Raw genomic sequence first — 18,868 nt, 5'->3', positions numbered from 1 at the left:
TGATTCTGAAGAATATGATTGCTATATCAAAGGGCATATGTCTTTTTTTTTTTTTTTTTGTAGGATAGATTTCCCAAGTGTGCAATTGCTGGATCAAAGGCTATATGTATTTTTGAGTTTAGTAGTTACTCCCCACATATTTTCCAAAAGGCTGTAATTCATCATATTTCCACCAACAGTATATGAGAATACCAAAATGTCTATAAGTATATGTTCTGTTTAATTTTCAAGAGAATAATGGCTATGAAATATTACTATTGTTATTTTCATTTGTATTTTCTGCTTAGTGAATTCAAGCACCTTTTCATAAATTTATTGGACATCTAGATTGTTTTTTGTGAATTGTCTATTTCTAAGTGTTGATTGAGTTGTGTTTTTCTAGTTAGCTTATAAAAGAGCCTTACAGATTATAGAATTACTTTTCCCCCTGTTCTACTACTTGTTTGTTGCTTTTATAATAATTTTTCATCCTTAAGTTTTGATTTTTTATATATTCAAATATGTCTTTTATAACTTTGAGGTTTTCAATCGTGGTTAAAAAGATTATCTTCACCTGTATTTTATAGTCTCTTGGATTTCTGTAAAATGTTTTTATAATATATTTTTTTAAATTATCAATATGATGTTGGCTGTAGCTTTTTTTTTTATCAGTTGCCTTTATCAGATTGAGGAAGTTTTTTTTTGTAGATAAACTGTTAAAATAACTTAGAATAAAATTATTCAAAAACTCATGAGATACTATTCTTACTAGGCTCTTTGTGAGGTTTAAGATTGTGTAATGTCTTTAATTTTCCTAACAGTCATGTGAACTAGTTGTCATAAATTCTTATATTATGGATGAGGAAACTGAGTCTCAGAGAAGGAAAATATCTTGCTCAAGGTCTTTCAGTTCATTAATGGCAGGAGTAGGAGCCTATGTGCTACATCAGTATTAAGGTTATATCCTTATCTTCTGCATGTACTTCAACTTTTCTACCAAATCATGTATTACTCTTTTCTGCATACATTTTAGTGGTAATTTTAAGATTCTTATCTTTAAAAAAGCTCATATTCTGTATTTGTCATTTGACTGACCTAATTTAATATTATTCTAGGTGATACAGAGTTTAAATTAAAATCAACTAGTTCTAAAAGAGCTGAAACCAAAAGTGTCCATCTTTCTATGAGAGAAAGATTTATATTTTTCACTTCCTCCTAAAAGTAGAAACGACCCTAGAGAATGGTTTTAGAGTTCTAGTGGGAATAACCATGACTTTCTAATGAATCTAGACTTCCAGTTCCAGCCCTGAGGTAACTTATATCAGGTTAACTCTCCCATCAAAAGTAATCACAAAATCCCAACAGAATGATTTGAAGGGATTGGAGAGCAACACCTAAGGGAGAACCCAAAGGGCCTACTTGAAGCCAGCTGTAGAAAGCTGGCTTTTCCCCTATGGGTATATTCTAAATTGAGTGTGATTGAGGCCAACCCTAAAACAGTGCTCACGTAGCGCAAAGAAGACTGTGGTCAGGCTTTGGAACTGCCAAAAGGGCTGAGATACAAGGGATGAGTATCTCAAATCAGGAAGGAATTGCAGAGGATAAGCCCCTAAATTTATCTACAGATTTTCCTCCTGTTGTTGGCTGATTCTGTGCCTGCACATGCACAGAACAAAGATATAAAGAAACTAGAAAAAAGCATTTGGAGGCTGAAGGGCAAAGGAGAAAATTTAACAGCTACTTGGTATTGCGAAAGTTGGCTTAAAGCTCAACATTCAGAAAACTAAGATCATGGCATCTGGTCCCATCACTTCATGGGAAATAGATGGGGAAACAGTGAAACAGTGTCAGACTTTATTTTGGGGGGCTCCAAAATCACTGCAGATGGTGATTGCAGCCATGAAATTAAAAGATGCTTACTCCTTGGAAGGAAAGTTATGACCAACCTAGACAACATATTAAAAAGCAGAGACATTGCTTTGCCCACAAAGGTCCATCTAGTCAAGGCTATGGTTTTTCCAGTGGTCATGTATGGATGTGAGAGTTGGACTGTGAAGCAAGCTGAGTGCCAAAAAAATTGATGCTTTTGAGCTGTGGTGTTGGAGAAGACTCTTGAGAGTCCCTTGGACTGCAAGGAGATCCACCCAGTCCATCCTAAAGGAGATCAGTCCTGGGTGTTCATTGGAAGGACTGATGCTGAGGCTGAAACTCCAATACTTTGGCCACCTTATGTGAAGAGTTGACTCATTGGAAAAGACTCTGATGCTGGGAGGGATTGGGGGCAGGAGGAGAAGGGGACGACAGAGGATGAGATGGCTGGATGGTATCACCAACTCGAATGACATGAGTTTGAGTGAACTCCGGGAGTTGGTGATGGACAGGGAGGCCTGGCGTGCTGTGATTCATGGAGTTGCAAAGAGTCGGACACGACTGAGTGACTGAACTGAACTGAACTGGTATTGGGAAGACAGGTTAATGTCTAAGGCTGCCAAGGTGGAGGGCCCTGTGAGGTTGTATGTAAAAATATGAAAAATTTTTTTTAGAACTTAGTGTTTTGATAGTGCTTATATGCACTATGAATGAAACTTTGAGATAGAAAGTTTTTACATGGAAATGAGATTTTGTATTTATACTTGACTGTGTTATAATCCATTCACCTTGCTAATGCCTAGGTAATCTTTCTAAATGGTATGCTCTATCCTTTAAAAATTATGTTACATTCATTAAAATTGTATATGATATTCCTTCATACTTAAATTTAAAATTTCACCATAGCCAACAGAATTTCTACACAGTCTAGATTATACCCAGCTCTCTAGCCTCATCCTATATCATCATTTCTCCTTCCTGAGCTCCAGCCAGACTACATTGTTATTGTTGTTCAGCCAGGTCTTCGAGACCTCATGCAGTGTAGCACGCTAGGCTCCTCTGTCCTCTATTATCTTCTGGAATTTGCTTAAATTCATGTCCATTGAGTTGGTGATGCTGTCTAACTATTTCAACCTCTGCCACCCACTTCTCCTTTTGCCGTAAATATTTCCCAGAATCAGGGTCTTTTCCAATGAGTTGGCTCTTTGCATCAGGTGGCCAAAGTATTGGAGCTTCAGTTTCAGCAACAGACTTTGCATTAAATATTTAGGGTTGATTTCCAATCTAGCCACACTAACCAAGTTTTTTCCTCAGGGCCATTCCAACTGCTATTTCCTCTACTGAGAATTCTCTTCCAGATCTGTTCATCACTGGCTCCTTCTCATCATTCAGTTCTCAGTTTAAATTGTGTCATTTTAGAAACTTTTTGAACATTGTACATAAAGTCTTTAAACTCTTCCTCTATCACTAGTACTCAGTATTCTATTCTATTCAACTCAGTATTCTATGTTTTATTTTCTTCGTAACAATTATCATTTATTATGGGAACAGGAATGTTATATGTTAGAGAAGAGAGAAGTCGCTTAGTCATGTCCGACTCTTTGCGACCCCATGAGCTGTAGCCTACCAGGCTCCTACATCCATGGATTTTCCAGGCAAGAATACTGGAGTGGGTTGCCATTTCCTTCTCCAGGGGATCTTCCCAACCCAGGGATTGAACCCAAGTCTCCTGCATTGCAGACAGATGTTTTACCCTCTGAGTTCACTGTTATATCTCCCAGATAAGAATAGGTACTTTATATTTGTGAAATGAATGACTGTCCTACATAGTTACTGTATCCATATTTCTTCTTTGTTTCTCATGTCTGGCTTCAAAAAAATCTGTTAGTGGTATTTGCCTTTCATAATTTCAAAAACAGTGCAAAAATAGCACCAAAAAATTAAAGAACTTTGAGGTAGTGGTATCCTGATACCTATTTCAGTGTTTTCTCCACACAGATAAATACTACATAGCATATTGAATTGCCAGTATACAAGTAGATATAAATAAGAAAGGTTAACAACTATATGGTACTGGCAACTACATGGTACTGAGGAGACAGTATTTGAAGCTGCCATGGTGAAGGGCCCTTGGTAAACACCCGCAGGCTTTCAGCTGACATCCCATAGGGCCACTTCCTGGAAGTACAGGTAAAACTAGAATAGTTTTAACCCTTAACAAAGCTCAGAGCCAAGGTTATCTGCCTGTAACTCAGTCTATGTTTCAGAGGAAGCTTAACCTTCTGGGAAAGAGGATAGCATCCAAAGAGTCTGTACTTTTCATTTATATAGTTTGGCTTCCAGTAAGAAATTTATAAGGCACCCTGGAAAAAAAAGAAGATATCCTAGAAATATATCTGCACAAATTAAGTGCACACAAGATTATTCACTATAAAAGTTTTCATAATAGCAAAATACTAGAAATGTGCCAGAGGACCACTAATAGAGGATTGATTAAAGTCTATCTATTTGTATAATGTAGTAGTTTTCATACACTATCAGCAGTGGAGGCAAGACAGTGCTTTGTCATGATACTGTCCTGTGGCATCAGTGGTCCCAGCACAATAAATGTGAGTTGTACTTTCAAGGTTTGAAACAACTTAGAATGCTCTCACACATTTTTGTGTGGATGAGACATTTCAATTGAAAATTGTTAATGTCTTGGAATTCTATGCATTTGTAGGTAAAAATATAAGAAATTTGTTTATAACCTTTGGAAAGCCTAATGAGGTACATCTTAATAGTTAAAATCTAACATACAGAGCAGTAAGTATACTTTGCTGTATTTTAAGAAAGGAGGGAAAAGAAGAATATGTATTTGAATTGCTTACTTATGCATAGAAATTTCTATGCTAACACAGAAGAAGCTAATGAATGATTATATTTGGGACCTGTAAGGGGAAGAGAGATGAGAGTGGGGTGAAGTACTTAACATATACTTTTTACATTGTTTTGATTTTTAGGACGTGAATATTCTATTCAAAATAATTTTAAAATAGTAAGATTTTAGATACAATAATCTATTGTGTTTGCGATAATTACTGAGAGAGTTATTTAAAAGTTATATACTCATTGAAAAATGTTTTGGTCTTTCCCCGATTCTGTCTCCTTTTACCTTTTCGTTCATTCAGTGGAGTAGGACGAAACTGGGGCTGGGCATCTGCAGGAAGCAGCATTCTTGCTGAATTTGGCACACTACATATGGAGTTTGTCCACCTCAGCTACTTGACAGGAAACCCAATTTACTACAAAAAGGTTAGTATTCTTGCTTTCTTTTCTTTGTTATAAGAGAATCCTTTAGGTTTTACCCCAAAGATTTGATTAATACTTAGAAAATATTTGCCTTTTTAAAAATTATATTAAAGAAATGTATCTTATATTTAGACCAGATTTGATATATTTTCTGTTATCTGAGAAGATATAATCACTAGTAAGTTTTCAAGAAATTACATTATAGTCTCTATTTAGCATTGTGCTGAAGTTCCTAGTCAGTATGGTAAAATAAGACAGAGTGAACAAAAAGGTAAAGATTGAAAAGGAGAAAGAAAACAGTAATTACTCACAGATTAAATGATTACCTAAAATATTAAGATAATCAGAGGAACCTTGCGGGTTACAGCCCATAAGGTTGCAAGAGTTGGACACGACTGAGCAACTAAGACTTTCACTTTCACATTTAAATTATTAAACAAGAGCTTAATTTATATTTTTAATATAAGATCAACATGATGTGCTGTGCTCAGTCGCTTTAGTCGTGTCCTACTCTTTGCGACTCCATGGATTGTAGCCTGCCAGGTTCCTCTGTCCATGGGATTCTCCAGGCAAGAACAGTGGAATGGGTTGCTATTTCCTCCTCCAGGAGATCCTGTATCTCCCCCTAATAGGTCAGTTGGTAAAGAATCCACCTTCAATGCAGGAGACCCTGGTTCAATTCCTGGTGAAGGGATAGGCTACCCATTACAGTATTCTTGGGCTTCCCTTGTGGCTTAGCTGGTAAAGAATCCGCCTGCAATGAGAGAAAGCTGGGTTTGATCCCTGGGTTGAGTTGGGAAGATCCCCTAGAGAAGGGAAAGGCTACCCTCCCCAGTATTCTGGCCTGGAGAATTCCATGGACTGTATAGCCCATGAAGTCGCAGAGTCAGACATGACTGAGCACCTTTCACTTCACTTTCTTATATCACTTTCATTGGCAGGCAGTTTCTTTATCACTAGCGCCACCTGGGAAGCCAAAAGATCAATATACATATTAAAAATCAGTAGTATTTCTCTATACCAGCTGTAGCAGGCAAAAATATATCACTTATAAAAACATATCTATGTAGTAGGAACAAAAGTATAAGTTTTCCACAAGTAAATCTAACAACAGATAAGCAAAGTTCAAAACTACTAAATGACATTGCTGCTGCTACGGCTGCTAAGTCGCTTCAGTCGTATCCGACTCTGTGCGACCCCATAGACGGCAGCCCACCAGGCTCCTCCGTCCCTGGGATTCTCCAGGAAAGAACGCTGGAGTGGGTTGCCATTTCCTTCTCCAATGCATTAAAGTAAAAGGTGAAAGTGAAGTCGCCCAGTCATGTCCGACTCTTAGCGACCCCATGGCCTGCAGCCTACCAGGCTCCTCCGTCCGTGGGATTCTCTAGGCAAGAGTACTGGAGTCGGGTGCCATTGCCTTCTCCGAAATGACATTGAGTTGGCCCTAAGTAAATGGAGAGATGTATTATATTCATATATAGGAAAACATACAAATTTCAGTTACCTCCAGATTTATCTATAGCCTCAATTCAATGCCAGTCAGTTACTCGGTGCTTTTTTTTTTTAATGAAACTTGACTAGACGTATCTAGAATTTAAACAGGAGAGAAACATTCAAAATACTTTTGAAGAAAAACATGATGGATGGGTTTGTATTACTCAGTTATCAACACTACCAATATTAGTGTTGGTGCATTGAGACAAGTAAAACTGATAAACAGAATGCTACTGCTGCTAAGTCACTTCAGTCGTGTCTGACTCTGTGAGACCCCATAGATGGCAGCCCACCGGGCTCCCCCGTCCCTGGGATTCTCCAAGCAAGAACACTGGAGTGGGTTGCCATTTCCTTCTCCAATGCATGAAAGTGAAAAGTGAAAGTGAAGTCGCTCAGTCGTGTCCGACTCTTAGTGACCCCATGGACTGCAGCCTACCAAGCTCCTCCACCCATGGGATTTTCCAGGCAAGAGTACTGGAGTTGGGTGCCATCACCTTCTCTGGATAAAAAGAATAAATAGCCCTTAAACAGCCCGACATATATGTGGAAGTGTGACAGTGGTACCTTTTTAGATGATAACGATTCTAGGAGCATTAAAGACTTAAATTTAAAATACAAAATCTAGTAAAGCTGAAAATACATATACTCTATGGCCCAATAATTCCAGTCTTTGGTGTGTACGTTTACATCATACATATAAAATCATTGTTTGTATTAGCAGTTTATATGATAAGATTCAATACAGCAGTGAAATAAATTAATTATGGTCACATTCATTAATCAAAAGAGTATAATACAATTCTTAAAAAGTTCAAAAGAAGCAGAGCTGAAGAGAATATTGTTTAGGGATTCAAAAGTGATTTTAATAGAATCAAGGTAATAACGAATGTAAAATTGAAGACTGTGACCACATCTCAGAAAAAGTCAATGATATGTGAATGTGTAATGGTAAACAGAATAGCAAATGTTATGTCGTGTTGTATTTCTTAAATTTAGTATGACTAGAATCTCTCTATATAGTCCTTTCTGTGTATGAAATATTTTATCAGTCAGAAGAATTTTCAGATTCTTCTGAAAGATAGCAAAAGGGAGCCAAATCACAGAATTTTCCCTTTCTTGATTAAATTAGCAATAACAATAAAAATAATTAAGACCAGCAAAAATTAATCAGTAACAATGAAAGAAGGAAAGGCTGAAACCTTATGTCATAAATGTGATAGCCATAAAAAATAGAAGATTTCTGCTGTGATATCTTAAGTCTGTCTCTTGCCCTATCCTGAATCCTTACTGGGCAGAGAAAGAAAGTCAATAAATTCCTGATATTCCCTGTTAATCTTACAAGGGAGACCAGTGCCATAGTATTCAACTGCCCTCAGCTCCAAATGTGTTCTCACCCTCCGTCCTCCATAAGCACTTAGGCCTCAGGAAATGAGCTAGTACACTAGTATTCCAAATCTTAGTGTATCCTGGAGGGGAGATGCACCTCCCCCTGCCCCACCCCCACCCCCCACCACACACATACCCCCACACCCCCCATACACACAACAGGAAGGAATTTGAGGACAGTTCAGCTCCACTGTATCAATCTGAAGTTCAGGTCAGAGCTGACCCAGTTAAACATGAACGAGATGAAAGAAAAAGCATGGCAATTATGCAGACATACTGCAGGAAACAAGAGCAGAGTGGTAGAGCGCATGTAAGAGACAAAGAACCCAGCTTGAGATTTTATAAAACCAAAAATAAAATAATACAGTAAGATAGTAGAGCTAAAAAAGCAAATTGAGACCTTACATATTTCTGTAAAATAAGTGAAAAATAACATTAACCTGTACATAGTTGAAAACTGAATCATTGGCATGAAATAAAGGCCAAGAGATAATCGTTGTGAAAATAAGGAAAAACATAAAGAGACTTTTTAAAAAGATAAATTCGTAAAACAGATAATCTAGCATATGATATTTCTTAAGTGGAGAAATCTTAACCTAACGCATAGAAATCACCTGAAAACAACAAAAGAAGAAATGGAACTATTAACTTGTTTTTAACAAAATTGAGATACTTGATATTTCATGTCACAGAATAGGAAGAAAGGTTGGCATAAGCAATCAAGGTCAGAGTGCAGTTTGCGTAACTGAGGAGAGGATATTGGTGGCTGTAGCTTTCAAAAATAAAAGTTCATAGAACAGTTCTTTAAAGTAAGGAATACATCTTGAGGTACAAAACCAAATCCTCATTAGCAGCAGTGGGAACAGACTACAGACTGATGGTAGACTCTTCTTTGGACCCCGCTAAATATGATGTGTTGAGAACCTGGAAAAACAATTCAGTTAAGGATCTCACTGACAAGCTGTATTTGTACTTGTATACTTTAGTGACAGAAGAGTAATGAGTAACAGTGATTCTCTAGTGCTGCATTGCTGGTTTCAGTTGCCTGATGAGAAACAAAGGCTTAAGAAACCACATTCACATCTGGACTTTACTTATCCTTTTATGTCAAAACTCTTATGAATTGCTGGTTCAAGAAAAATAGTAATAAGTCATCAAAAAAGAACACATACAGAATTTATACAAAAATATTACCAGAAAAAAAGGGAAGGAATGTGAAAAATAAATGATGGCCAAAAGATATTTATAAGAAAACAACAATTGAAGACCTGACCAAGCATCACCATGAGAGAGAAGATAATGAAGCTCTCATTTATGTGAAAACAGAATATAAACAGAGATACAGGTGCGCAGAGATAATAAGATGCCATATCAGTAATACAGTGTAAGAAAAAATTAAGTCATAGTCAAAATGAAGGACAAAATGGAAGCAATACAAAGAACGCCTTCAAAACATAGTGAGAGACTTGGAAGGCAAAATGGAGACAAGCTAGTGAACATGGAAATTAAAAGATAGGTAAAAAGGTTTGCAAAGGAAATGATAGATGTGGAAAAGAAGCAGAGGGGATTTAATGTATGCATAATTTTCAGAAGGTGAGAGAACTGACTAACCCTGGTTAATGGAATTATTCAGATTGAGATTGTTGTACATAGATTTGGTCTCAAAGATGTAAGAACACAAGTAATAAGCATCCCTGAGCCAATTCCTAAAACTCCACGATGACAGAATCCAGTTGAATAAAAGAAGATTGGAAACTGTGAATGAAAGGGTTGGTGCTATGCTCAAGTCCAGAAAATAGTGAAGTGTATGTATAAGGCCCTGTGAATAAAAAAATGTTTCCTCAAGTCATTTATGCCAACTAGGTTATCATTCAGATGTGATGATAACATTCTGAAACAAGAATACAAGAAAGAACACGTTTGTGCTTTAAAAAAATTTTTTTAAGCACTTAAAAAATCCATCATCCAATCTAGAGATGAATCAAAATGAAGTCCCTGGAAAAGCCTCCAGCTTCTCAATGTATTTCATGATTTTCCCCCCTTAACTTAAGGAATATCTTCTGGAATTTGAAGTTTAGGAATTCTAGGAATTTAGGGATGTCTATTATGGAATCAATATTTAAAGTTCAGCAATTTAGTTTTACTTTTTCATCTATTAACTTCAGAGTGGTTTCATACTTTTTATTACAAATATTCTATTATGATTATATTTTTATGAAATTGTTTCTGTTCTTAACATTTAGTTATGTACATATTGAATATGTCTAGAATAATGTTTACCAGTGGTGTTTCTGATGACTATTTCTGGAGAGTAGAATGTTGAAATTTAAATTGGTTTCTATGCCTTTTTCTTTGTGCTTTATTGTTGCTTATTAATTATTTTTAAATAATGCTCATGTTCTATCTTATAAAAATAATGAGTCATTTAAAAAAGAGAAGCCTTATTGTCTATCTCACACACACACACAGTGGGGCGGTAGGAATGTAGGTTCTGAGTGAGAGAAAAAAAAAAGCCCAGATTAATATAAAACTTTAGTGATTTTTTTTCATGATTGCATTCTTTATCTTGCTTAGGTCATGCACATTCGGAAACTACTTCAGAAAATGGATCGTCCAAATGGTCTTTATCCAAATTATTTGAACCCAAGAACAGGTCGCTGGGGTCAATGTAAGTATTGACCACTGATGCTCTGTTGAAATATAGTCTGAAAACTTGTGCTTGATATAGTGATAAGTACACTACATGTAGTATTAGAAACCCCAGATTGTATATAACCCTATGATCTGCTAGTCCTGTAACCTTTGGCAAGTTTCTCATGTCTTGTAGTTTCAGTTTTTATACGTTTAAAATGGAGATATTAATAACTCATCTCACAAGAGTATTTTATTTCACGTATGTGTAAGTACTTAGCTAAAATATAGTGTGATGTTTGCAAAGGGTTATACTTTTAAGCCCTTGTTTGTGAACTATATCTTGGTATAAATAAGAGCATTGCTTGAGATAAGTAGTTAAGTATTATGTAGAAGAGTTGTGTGTGTTAAATGACTGGAAAATAGTGTGCTTGCTCTTAGACAGGCCACGTCTGATCATTCATTTTAAAAGGTAACGGTGACAGACTTTATTTTCTTGGGCTCCAAAATCACTGCAGATGGTGACTAAAGCCATGAAATTACAAGACACTTGCTCCTTGGAAGAAAAGCAAGCGTCTATGACAAACCTAGACAGCATGTTACAAAGCAGAGACATTTCTTTGCCAACAAAGGTCCATGTATTCAACGCTATGGTTTTTTTGGTAGTCCTGTCTGGATGTGTGACATGGGCCATAAAGAAGGCTGAGTGCCAAAGAACTGATGCTTTTGAACTGTGGTGTTAAAGAAGACACTTGAGAGTCCCTTGGACTGCAAGGAGATCAAATCAGTCCATCCTAAAGGAAATCAGTACTGAATATTTATTGGAAGGACTGATCCTGAAACTGAAGCTCCAGTACTTTGGCCACCTGATGCAATAAGTCAACTCATTAGAAAAGACCCTGATGCTGGAAAGATTGAAGGCAGGAGGAGAAAGGGGTGACAAAGGACGCGATGGTTGGATAGCATCACCAACTCAATGGACATGAGTTTGAGCAAGCTCTGGGAAATGGTGAAGGACAGGGAAGCCTGGCGTGCTACAGTCCATGGGGTCACAAAGAGTCAGACATGACTGAGTGAACAACAGCATCAATGTCTGTTATTTACCAGACTTTTGGATGAGACTGGAGATTGGGAAAGAATATATAGGATTTTGAATTCAGGCAGCTCTCGGGCTAGCAGGCAGGGTTTGTATAATGAAATAAATGTTGTAGTAAAGGAAATGTACCAGTTGTTAGGTGAGACTGTGGTAGAAGTGATTTCCTCTGTTTCTGGAGACTGTGTTTTGTTTGTGAAGGGGGTAATGATATCTCATTAGAGTTTTAGAACTGATCTTTGAAGGAACTGATTTTTTAGAAACATTAAATAAAGTTTTCATGAAAAACATGAAACTAATCTTTTGTAGTTAGTTTATGAAAGAGCAAAACACAAATGGACAGAATACAGATGTTCCTATTTAATCCTAAGAGTGGTGCTATCGAAGATAAGTGACACATAGAGACAGTGCACTCCTTCTGTGCTGCTTTAGTAGAATGTACAAAGGACTATGTTTAGTACCATGTTTGTAGCATCTCCGTAGTTTGGTCATCAGAGACCTTTGTTGCTGTCTTTCCACTTTACTGTGTCCCTAAGCAAATCAGTGAAGCTTTTAAACAGAAGATACTATTCTTTTTCTATTAAATTAATAAACAGAATGGACATATCCCAGTATATCCAGTGCTTCAGAAAATACGAAAATTTGTATGACCTTTGAAGCAGTGACTCATTTCTAGACATTCATTCCAAAAAATTTTCAGACCTGTGTGTGTGTGTGTATGTATACAGACACACACACACACACACACACACACACACACACACACACACACACACATATATATATAAAATAGGGATAATTTGGAAACATTCTAAAGCACTCCTGTTCAATGGAATGAACTTTCTGTAATGAAGAAAATGTTCTATTTAATTAGCTGTTTGTGACTAAAGCCTACCACATTGGACAGTGCAGTTTTTAAACTTGTGAAAGAGATTTGGTTAAGTTATAGTCCCTCCAGGTGTGATATACTATATAGATATTAAAATTTATGTTATTAGAATGCTTGACATAGATAAATATGAAGTACCTAGAAAGATATTTGGAAGAAGGAAATGGCAACCCACTCCAGTATCCTTGCCTGGAGAATCCCGTGGACAGGGGAGCCTAGTGGGTTGCCGTCTATGGGGTCACACAGAGTCGGACACAACTGAAGCGACTTAGCATGCATGCATGCATTGGAGAAGGAACCAGCAACCCACTCCAGTATTCTCGCACGGAGAATCCCAGGGACAGGGGAGCCTGGTGGGCTGCCGTCTATGGGGTCGCACAAAGTCAGACATGACTGAAGCGACTTAGCAGCAGCAGCCGCAGAAAGATATTTAGCAAAAGAGAGAAAACAAACACCACAAAAATAGGAACCAGAGTGTTCCCTGTGTTTTTTTCTTGAATGTTTGTTTTTATTTTCTAATTTTGTTTACCTCTGTTAACCTAATCTGATAATGGATATATGTTACTTTTGAAGTAAAAGCATTTTTAAATAAGAAGATGCTCTCTTGCACACCAAAATCTTAGAATACTGAAAAATAAAACACTGTTTGAGAATTGCCAGCCTTTCAAATGACCAACAGTATCTCATTGATGACATCTTAATTAAAATTATAACTCTTTCTCTTCATCAAATGGTATTGTGAAAACTGGATAGCCACATGAAAAAGAATGAAGTTGGGCCCTTACCTTATACCAGATTCAAAAATTAAGTCAAAATGCATCAAAGACCCTAAATTGAAGAACCAAAACTATAAAACTCTTAGAAAGACAAATCTTCATGACCTTGGATTTGGCAGTGGTTTCTTCAAAAGTACAGGCAACAATAGAAAAAATAAATTGGATTTCATTAAAGTTAGAAACATTTGTGCATCAAAGGATATTGTTATGAGATTGAAAGACAACCCACAGAATGAGAGTTTATTTGTAAATAAATAATACTTGCAAACCATATATCTGATAAGGGTTTAATATCCAGAATGTATAAAGAACTTCTCAAACTCATGTTCAAACTCAACAGCAAAAAGACAAACGCTCAATTAAAAAGTGGGTAAAGAACTTGAATAAAGTGTTCTCCAAAGAAGATATTCAAATGGAAAATAAACACATGAAAAAAAAATGCTCAACATCATTATTCATTAGGAAAACGCAAATCAAAGCATAATGAGATGTCACTTCACACCTGCTAGGAAGATTGTAATCAAAAGGACAGATAAAAGTGCTGGTGAGGATGTGGAAAAATTGGGACCCTCTCATGCTACTAGTGGGAATGTAAAATGGTGTAGCCACTGTGAAAAACAGTTTGGTGGTTTCACAGAAAGTTAAGCATAAAATTCCATATGATCGAGCAATTCAACTGCTAGATAGATACCCAAAAGATGTGAAAGCAAAGACACAGAGAGATATTTGCATGCCAGTGTTCACAGCAACATTATTCACAATCCTGGTGGAAACAAGAAAGTATCCTTCAAATGGATAAATAAAATGTGGTATATACATACAATGGTATGTTTTTTAACTGTAAAAAAGAATGAAGTTCTTACACATGCTACAACATAGATGAACCTTGAAAATATTAATCTAAAATGAAAGCCAGTTGCAAAATGACAAATATTATATAATTGCAGTTATATCAAATAGCTAGAGTAGTCAAATTTAGAGAGACAGAAAGTGTATTGGGGGTTATCAGGGGCTTGGATGAGAGGAGAATGGAGTTATTGCTTAATAGGTGTAGCGTTTCTGTTTGGGATGATGACAAAGTTTTGGAAATAATGACAATGTTTGTACCACATTGTGAATGTAATTAATGCTACTGAATAGTACACTTAAAAAATGGTAAAAATGGCAACATTCATGTTATATGCATATATTTATCATAGTAAAAATTGCAGTAAAAAACAATTCTTTTAGTCATACTTGTTTTTTCCCCACAAAACAAATCCAGATTACTTCTTTAGAATTTCTTCACCCACAGCAGTTATTAATTTTGAGAATGTTATAAAAAGAACTATTCACTGGTTGTTTTGGCAAGAGGTCTTTACAATTTTAGGGGAGCTACCCTGATATCCCTTTAGCAGCTGCAGTCCTTATTAAATTGTCCAGTTTGTTCCTTCTAGTATTTCTGTATATTTCATATCAGCTTCTGAAAAGTATATCAAATTCCATTATTATCTTTGAGCAGTAGGCATCTGTCATAACTATAAATAGTCTGCAAAACAAACAGTGAATTGAACTGAAATTTAACAATTCAGCTTAGGCTAACTGTATTATAATTAGAGTAATGATAATGTCTGTGACATGCACACAGCAATCACAGAAGAATTATGGTAATTACCTCCAGGAAAAGTACTTAGCAACAGATATAAAAGAATGTAGTAAGCAACCTAGATTTAAAGGCACATCATTAATATCTTTTTTTTTTGCTTCATTTTTTCACTAGTTTTCTATGTACAGTACTTAACCTATGCCATTTAATGACTTAAGTGAAGAAGATATAGGAAACTTATCATTACTGATTCATTAAATTTCATACTACTGATTTAAAATGTGAAAAAGTAAGAATGGGTATAATACTTGGAGTTGAAAGACTAATCCAGGTTTTTCTGCCTAATAATTTAGATAAGTTAATTAACCTCATGCCTTTGTTCCTTCATCTGTTATTTGTACTTATTTTATTAAGACAGTTATGTGAATCATATTTATGAGATAATGAATATATTAAAAAAAATAAAAAATACTTCATAAACTATAAAGCATATGGTAGAGATCTGTTTATTCTAGAATTTCCTATAAGAATACTTCAAGAATTAGCTTCTTAGAACCTCATCAACTTTATGTTAAGACAGAAAATGTAACCATTGGTATTTAGTAGTACTTTCTAAAGTGTTATCAGTTTCTGAATTTCAAACGGATCATGGAGTGACATGGTACATCAAATTTGACACCAAGGCGGGCATGGGTTAGTGGTTCAAATAAAGTCAGACTACTGGGCGATAAATTCCATAGTTAACTAAGGATCTCAGGCTTCTGCTGTGAATTTATTTATTGAATATATAAACATCTACTGAAATGACATTCTAGAAGAGCTGATGAGAACCTGTTAGGCAGGACTGGGACTGCATCCTATAACCTAAGGTTAGGCAGGACTGGGACTGCATCCTATCACCTAAGTAACCTGTAACTAAATCTGTAAACCCTGGCAATAATTCACATATCTAAAAATCATTGCCTCTAAACTGATGACAAGACATTTACCTTTCCAAGATTTTTCTCATTAATTCATCTACTTTAATTTTTTATGTTTTCTTCTCCTGCTCATTTGTTAATCCTTAGATCTACAATATATTGAGAAATATATGTGTGAGGCCAAAGTGCCAAATTTTAAAATGCCCTACATATTATTTTAATTACTTTTATAACTGTTAATGTTCCAAAGGACCATTTGTGTCCTTTGATCATGTCTTACATGCTGTCTGGGTGAACTCCACGATGACTTAGGTACATTTTTATAAATCCCAATTTTATAACTCCCAAAGGTATACTGCTAACTTATCTCTCTGGATTTCCATGTTTGTTATACCCATTTAGATATCCATTTAGTCCCTCAGATTCATCTTGCCCAAGATTCAGACTCCTTCCACTTTAAGTCATTTCCCCCTCTAGTATTCCCAATTTCAGGGAAGAGGGCTGCTGTTCATTCAGTCATTTTCCCCAGCAAGAAATCTAGAGTTCATCCATGACTTCTCTTTCTTCATCCTTTCAGTAAATACCTGATAGATAACAAACCAAAAGATTATGGTAGAGTCAGGAAAGATTAGATTATTTTAAGGTGTTAATAATAAGAGGTAGTTTCAGTTGACAGGTAAAAGTTAAAGATAAACCAAGAGAGAGATTCCTGAAAAGGAAACAGAAATGGTTAGTGTTCAGAGCTAGGTAGAGTGTATCGAGTAGAGAAGGAACATTTTTTCCTCTTTAACAGGCAAAAGAAACAGATAAATTAATAGATGGGGGTACAGATAGTTGAAAGATGCATTTTTGGGGTTAGTGATCTGTATTTTTTCTATGAATTTGAACTTTTGTTTGTCTGCTGAGATTAAAGAAGAGGTAGAGCTGTGGAGGTCTTTTTTATTATTATTCTTTATTTAGTTTCCCATGTTGGGTCTTAGTTGCAGCACACAGATCTTCATTGCAGAGCACGGACTTTCGAGTTGTGGCACATGAGCTCTAGAACACACAGGCTCGGTAGTTGCAGCACACGGGCCTAGTTGCTCCGTGGCACGGGGATCTTAGTTCCACAACCAGGGATCAAATGCACATCCCCTGCATTACAAAACAGATTCTTAAACACTAGACTGCCAGGGAAGTCCCTTAGAGGTCTTTTGAAAAAGAGATTTAAAATCTCTGCTTTAGGGAATGGGAAAGATCACAAATCAAGGGGTCATAGAAAACTTGACAAGCAATGCAGAGGTTCTCATTGATGGTGAAAATTGTGAATTTGGGGATAACAGTAAAGTAGACTCTCAGTTTAGTTCAGTCACTCAGTCGTGTCCGACTCTCTGCGACCCCATGAATCACAGCACGCCAGGCCTCCCTGTCCATCACCAACCCCCGGAGTTCACTCAGACTCACGTCCATTGAGTCAGTGATGCCATCCAGCCATCTCATCCTCTGTCATCCCTTTCTCCTCCTGCCCCCAATCCCTCCCAGCATCAGAGTCTTTTCCAATGAGTCAACTCTTCACATGAGGTGGCCAAAGTACTGGAGTTTCAGCTTTAGCATCAGTCCTTCCAAAGAAATCCCAGGGCTGATGTCCTTCAGAATGGACTGGTTGGATCTCCTTGCAGTCCAAGGGACTCTCAAGAGTCTTCTCCAACACCACAGTTCAAAAGCATCAATTCTTCAGCGCTCAGCTTTCTTCACAGTCCAACTCTCACATCCATACATGACCACTAGAAAAACCATAGATGAAACTGGAGCCTATTATACAGAGTGAAGTAAGCCAGAAAGAAAAACACCAATACAGTATACTAACGCATATATATGGAATTTAGAAAGATGGTAACAATAACCTTGTATACGAGACAGCAAAAGAGACACTGATGTATAGAACAGTCTTATGGACTCTGTGGGAGAGGAAGAGGGTGGGAAGATTTGGGAGAATGGCATTGAAACATGTAAAATATCATGTATGAAACGAGTTGCCAGTCCAGGTTCGATGCATGATACTGGGTGCTTGGGGCTGGTGCACTGGGACGACCCAGAGGGATGGAATGGGGAGGGAGGAGGGAGGAGGGTTCAGGATGGGGAACACATGTATACCTGTGGCAGATTCATTTTGATATTTGGCAAAACTAATACAGTTATGTAAAGTTTAAAAATAAAATAAAATTAAAAAAAAAAAAAAAAACATAGCCTTGACTAGACGGAACTTTGTTGGCAAAGTAATGTCTCTGCTTTTCAATATGCTATCTAGGTTGGTCATAACTTTCCTTCCAAGGAGTAAGCATCTTTTAATTTCATGGCTGCAGTCACCATCTGCAGTGATTTTGGAGCCCCCAAAAATAAAGTCTGACACTGTTTCCACTGTTTCCCCATCTATTTGCCATGAAGTGATGCGACCGGATGCCATGATCTTTGTTTTCTGAATGTTGAGCTTTAAGCCAACTTTTTCACTCTCCTCTTTCACTTTCATCAAGAGGCTTTTTAGTTCCTCTTCACTTTCTGCCATAAGGGTGGTGTTATCTGCATATCTGAGGTTATTGATATTTCTTCTGGCAATCTTGATCCCAACTTGTGCTTCTTCCAGCCCAGCGTTTCTCATGATGCACTCTGCATATAAGTTAAATAAGCAGGGTGACAGTATACAGCCTTGACGTACTCCTTTTCCTATTTGGAACCAGTCTATTGTTCCATGTCCAGTTCTAACTGTTGCTTCCTGACCTGCATATAGGTTTCTCAAGAGGCAGGTCAGGTGGTCTGGTATTCCTGACTCTCAGGTCAGCTGATATGTTACTGGCTGGGTGCAATAGGTGAACAGTGAAATAAAGATCACCTGTTGCTTCCTTTCCTATCCAGCCTAGACTGCGTAGTATCTGCACCAATGTGAGAATACCTTTAGTCTTCTGTGTTATCTGTCCTACA

The 18,868-nt window shown here is 36.8% G+C and overlaps 1 protein-coding gene across 7 annotated transcripts in view; it reads left to right on the top strand.

The window, feature by feature from the left end:
• Positions 1 to 18,868, top strand: part of MAN1A2 (mannosidase alpha class 1A member 2) — a 149,065-nt gene that overhangs the window by 85,624 nt on the left and 44,573 nt on the right. For all 7 annotated transcript variants that reach the window (XM_044944495.1, XM_044944497.1, XM_044944496.1 and 4 more), the window contains 2 exons: positions 5,019 to 5,142; positions 10,594 to 10,687. In XM_044944495.1, the coding sequence (XP_044800430.1) occupies positions 5,019 to 5,142; positions 10,594 to 10,687 (218 nt within the window). The remainder of the gene's footprint in view (positions 1 to 5,018; positions 5,143 to 10,593; positions 10,688 to 18,868) is intronic.

Source organism: Bubalus bubalis, chromosome 6 (genome assembly GCF_019923935.1).
Source record: "Bubalus bubalis isolate 160015118507 breed Murrah chromosome 6, NDDB_SH_1, whole genome shotgun sequence".
In the NCBI taxonomy this organism is placed as follows: domain Eukaryota; kingdom Metazoa; phylum Chordata; class Mammalia; order Artiodactyla; family Bovidae; genus Bubalus; species Bubalus bubalis.
The sequence above is the reverse complement of the archived record's forward strand: the minus strand, read 5'-3'. Positions and strand labels throughout refer to the sequence as shown.